The sequence below is a fragment of the Nicotiana attenuata genome, unplaced genomic scaffold, assembly GCF_001879085.1.
Source record: "Nicotiana attenuata strain UT unplaced genomic scaffold, NIATTr2, whole genome shotgun sequence".
Taxonomy (NCBI): domain Eukaryota; kingdom Viridiplantae; phylum Streptophyta; class Magnoliopsida; order Solanales; family Solanaceae; genus Nicotiana; species Nicotiana attenuata.
The window spans coordinates 478,078-483,408 of NW_017670471.1; the positions used below are offsets into that span (position 1 = coordinate 478,078).

At 29.5% G+C, this 5,331-nt stretch overlaps 1 protein-coding gene across 1 annotated transcript; it reads right to left on the reverse strand.

Moving 5' to 3' along the window:
• Positions 1–486: 486 nt before the first annotated feature.
• Positions 487–3,141, reverse strand: LOC109239901 (cytochrome P450 94A2-like). The gene is made up of 2 exons (XM_019406493.1): positions 2,581–3,141; positions 487–1,737 (listed from the first exon to the last, which is right to left on the reverse strand). The coding sequence occupies exons 1-2, from the start codon at positions 3,028–3,030 to the stop codon at positions 688–690; spliced, it is 1,500 nt and encodes a 499-aa protein (XP_019262038.1). The 5' UTR covers positions 3,031–3,141; the 3' UTR covers positions 487–687.
• Positions 3,142–5,331: the final 2,190 nt, after the last annotated feature.

Consider the following 5,331-nt stretch of genomic DNA (forward strand, 5'->3'; position numbering starts at 1 on the left):
ATAGTTGTTTTTTTTTTAAAAAAAAAACAAGTAATAAAAATTCAATCCCTTTCCGACTACTGCGGTCGCAAAAGTAGTCCCATTAGCGACTACTTCATTTTCAGTCGCAAAATTCGGTCACAAATTGATGTTTTTCTAGTAGTGATGATGGGTATAACGTGAGATTTTCTCTTCTTTTTTTGCGGGAAAAATCGAACTCCCCTATTGATGTTAGATTATGTAGTCTCAATTTCAACTGTTGACAAGCCATTGCTAGGTACTAACCAAGGCGTTTACGTCGTGCTAATTTGGTACAACCTTTTTGAGTAACAATGGTGTCCGAGTTAGTTTTTGCGCACCTTGACTGTCTTGGTACAAACTTTATTTCTTGTCATCATTTATTTCAATGCTTAATTGATTGTTGTTGAGTTAGGTTGCCTACATTGATGTATTGCAATCGTTGATTGATATAATGAAACGCAAGGAAGTCACATTTACGACTTTAAATTAAACTGAAGAATGTCAGCACTCTAAATTAAACTTTAGATTGTGATCACATTACATTATTCAAATCAATGATCCACATATATTCTTACCAAAACTTTCCCTTTCTTCCAAAGAAAGCAAATTACGAAGAAACATGCAGCAAACTTTTATTTAGAATAAGCTATACTGTACATGTGACCAAAACCCGAAACCCAAAATTAATTATTGGTCATATCTTTCTTTTACCTTCATAGGTAATCCTCCTTTCATTCTTAGAGTCAAAGATAACACATACTCAGGACATTTTCCATTCTCTAATTGAACATCTAATTCAAACTTTTCTAAAACAGAAGCTGCAATTGACTTCATCTGAATATAAGCCATGTCTTTTCCAAGACACATTCTTGGTCCAGCATGAAACACTGGATATTTAAATGGACTTTCTTGCTTATAAACTCCATTTTCATCAAACCATCTTTCTGGTTTGTACTCACCACAATCTTTACCCCAAATATTTTCCATTCTTCCCATACTATAAGTTTGATAACTAAAAAACCAATCTTTACCAATAAAAGTCCCATCTGGTAAAATATCATCTTTCAAACATGACCTTGTATCAATCGGTACAGGTGGATATAACCTCATTGCTTCTGAAATAGCTGAATGAAGATACTTCATTTCTCTTAATTCGTCAAAATTATAAGCTTCACCAATCTTTTTCCCATTTCTTCCACGAATTTCTTCTAATTCTTCTAATATTTTTTCCTCTATATCTTTCCTTGAAGATAATATCCAAAAAAACCAAGTGAGAGCCGATGATGTCGTGTCTCGACCGGCTAATATGAAACTAATGACTATGTCCCTTAAAAATTTAGGTGAGAATTGAGTATCCCCCATGAATCTTGATAACAAGTCTTCATCTTTTTTCTCAGCTCGCTCTTCCATTCTTGAATTTATGATCTTATCCGCGAATTCGTGTACAATCTTGATTGATTTTTGTAGGGTTTTTTCTGATCCAATGTTCAAGAATTTCTTGATTTTGTAAAGAAAGGGAATAGCATACATAAACCTACCTGAACTTAGAGTTGTTGCAATTTCGAAAGCTTGCATGAATTCACTTTCAGCTCCACCTAAACAATTTGGATCCACATTGAATGCAAGCTTGATTATATTATCAAATGCAAATCTCTCTAAGATGTCTTGAATGTCAATAATTCTATCCGTTTTGGCTGCTTCTTCAAGAATTGGAATCAAACGTGTATGTATCTCCACCTGTTATAATATAATTTAAAAAAATTAAAAGTGTAATTTCTTTCTAATTGTTTAAACATAAATGAAGCGACAAATTCAACATAGTATCAAAACACATACACCACCACTTATAATAAAGTAATATTTTCACATTTATGAATAATAATAATAATAATAATGAGTACTCCATGTTAAGTGATATGTTGAGTTATACTTAAATAAACTTTAAATTTGCATAACTACTTTTGACAATAGTATTAAATTACTCTTGATACCAAATACAAGACAATACTAACCACAAAGCCGTGAGTAACCCCAACTTAACAGTTAACACACAAGGTAAAGTTAAGCCTTTTTGTATAATAAAAGATATATTATATAAGAGAAATATATGTTTATAGCTGCTTCAAAAAATAATAGCCTATAAAATGTACATCTTTTGTAGTATATATGTATATTATACTCCCTCTATTTCAGTTTATGTGAACCTATTTCCTTTTTAGTCCATTCCAAAAAGAATGACCCCTTTCTAAATTTGGAAACAATTTAGCTTAAACTTACAATTATACCCCTAATGAGAAGTTTTTATAACCACACAAATACACTGGACCCCTTTTTGATTTGTTTAGGATCACAAATTCCAAAAATCTTATTTTTTCTTGAACACCGTACGCAGTCAAACAGGTTCACATAAATTGGAACAACGGAAATATACAAAAAAATATAAATATTATATATACTTTTTGGCTAGTGAATGCAATTATTTGCCCTCTATTTTAACTCGATTTTTCCTATAAAAAAGTACTTAATCTTATCACTAAAACTACAAAACTTTTAGGTTAAATGGTGACACTTAAACATTACCTGTGCAGTTTCTATGACGAAATTCCGAAGAGATCTGGTGCTAAATTCATAACTAGCAGATTTCCGTTGAATTTTCCATATTTCACCATCAACATTAAATATGCCATCACCAAGAAAATCTTCAAGCCGAGTATAGAAACGGATGCCTTTAGGAAAATTCTCAAAATTAGTTTTGAGCATATGCTCAACGTTGAGTGGATTGGCAGTGATGACGCCGTGAACATTACCAGGACGGTAGAAAACGGCGGTATTGGTGGCGCAATTGGAGAGTACGTCGGTGGTCCATTCCAGAAAACGGTGACGGTTAAGGAGAAACTCCGGTAAAGCTCCGACGAGTGGGTAGATATTGAAGCCTGGTTTTTTGGTATTTTTAAGGAGAAATAAAAAATAATAGAGAAAGAGAGATATTAAGATAGTGAAGATAAGTGTTTGAAGTGAGAAAATGTCCATGGCTAGGAATTTGCAAATGGAATGGAAGAGGACGAAAATGATAAGATATAAGTTTAAAAGTGTAAAGTGAAAGAAAACATATTTTTGTTGTCCACTATATGCACCGAGTATTAAGTAATTAAAAAAAAAAAAAAGGAAAACCAATTGTTTGAATGTTTCAATGCTCTTTAATTAGGAAGAATTAATTTAAATAATTATTTACCTAATCACTTAAAAAAATACATGGTGAATGTATAAGAAGTGTATAACCTTGTATAAACATTGTATAGTTTATATGTACTAGCTAGAAAAAGTAATATCCAATTGTACAATGATCAATATATAATCTACCGTCTAGGATATATTAGTCAACAATGAATCCAATTGGCTATTTGTGTAAATATCCTTTTAAATATTAGTGATTTCCTTATTAATCAATTAACTCAAACTACGGTATATGGTTTGGGATCTTTGTGGGATTAGGAAGTATATATTACATCATAATCAACTGTGTTTGGTACAAAAATTTTCAAACTATTGATACACGTAAAAATCTTTTTGAATTTAAAGGTTTTGCCGCATATTCTTCTATAAGTGAATTTTCAAATTCGAGTTTTAAAAATTTACTGATGCAAGTAAATACAGATTATTATTTCTACTAGTTGACTTTTATAGATGATTGACATGTATAAAAACCTACTAGTTTCTACGTTCGTGCTTTGCACGAGATTTTTAAGTCAATTATTTATGAAAGAGTTTCAAATTTAATTTTAAAAAATAATCATAATGAGCATGGTTTGATTGATATTGTCCAATTCAAAGTTTTAATATTTGGTCATTTAATAAAAGAATAATATAGGAGATTGTTGGTATAACTGTGTAGGAGATGTGGAATTCAGAGGCGGATGTAGTGAACAACTAACGGGTTCAATTGAACCCATAACTTTTGATGCGGAGTAAAAATTTATATGTAAAAATTCATTAAAATTGCAAAAGTAACGGATATGAACCCATAACTTTAAAAATATAATGGGTTCAATGCTAAAAACCTTAAAAGTTGAACCCATAAGATTTAAATCCCGGATGCGCCTCTAATGTGGATGATGGCAGGAGGTAACGTACATTGAGAAATTCTATCATTAGTTGGTATTAGATTCCTAAATATTCAAATTAATTAGATATTATTATTTTATTCAATATGGAACTATCTTTTTAACAAAGTATAAGAGTATAAAGGTTGATTAATATTTTAAGGATATTTTTGTCGTTCAACATTTATCATGAAACATTCGTGCTTTTATAATAATATAGATAGATAGATATACAGATAAATATAGATAGATACAGACTATACTAAAAGCAAGAAGGCCTTTAATGAAATATAATATTATTTATCTTTTTTAAATTTTAAAAATAAATTTTGCATCGAATAAAATTATCATTTAATTTATTCTTTTAATATTTAAAGTTTTATAATCAACTAAAATTTTGATTACTAATCTTTTCTAGTTTTCTTATTGAGTTAGGTAGGAAGTTTATAATATAAATATATATTAGTTTGGGATTATGTATGGAAAATAAAAATACCATGTATAGAAAACGGAAGTCAAATCTCTTCAAAAATCAATTAATATTTTGCATATAATAGAATAATTAGCCATTTAAGTTATTTTTTAATATTTACAATTTTATAATCAACTAAAATTTTGATTACTAATCTTTTCTTATTGAATTAGGTAGGAAATTTATAATATAAATATATATTAATTTGGGATTCTGCATGGAAAATAAAGATACCATTTATAAAAAACGGAAGTTAAATCTCTTCAAATATTAAGTAATATTTTGCATATAATAGAACATTCAAATCCACCAAATTTTGTGCACTTAGTGTTGTAATAAATCACCGCCGCTAAAGAGATCCTGATGTGTAATGGATTCTACTACAAGTACCTATCCTAGTGTGTAGTATTTCTAGTTTTGTCCTTTTCATACGATTTTCTGTAAACACTAATGTAAATAATTAAGGGTATAAAAGTCAATCAATATTTTAGAGATATTTTTGTCGTTCGACATTTAGCATAGAACATTCATGCTTTTATAATAATACTAGTTACTATGTACGTGCATTGCACGTAGATCTTTAGTCAATTATTTTCAAGTAGGACATAATACCCACAATATTAAAACGTGATTATATCCTTCTTGGACAAGAGAATAATTGAGCTGGAAGTTTATGTAAATTTATTGGATCTCTAGTGTATTGTCCAAATATAATTTGTATAGCAGTTGAATCAAATAAGGGAATGACTCATTTCTTTA

Excerpts from the sequence above, each read along its gene's own strand:
- LOC109239901 (XM_019406493.1), bottom strand. The coding sequence starts at position 3,030 with ATGGACATTTTCTCACTTCAAACACTTATCTTCACTATCTTAATATCT. Across the intron at positions 1,738-2,580 it reads TCGTCATAGAAACTGCACAG|GTGGAGATACATACACGTTT; the intron begins GTAATGTTTAAG and ends ATATTATAACAG.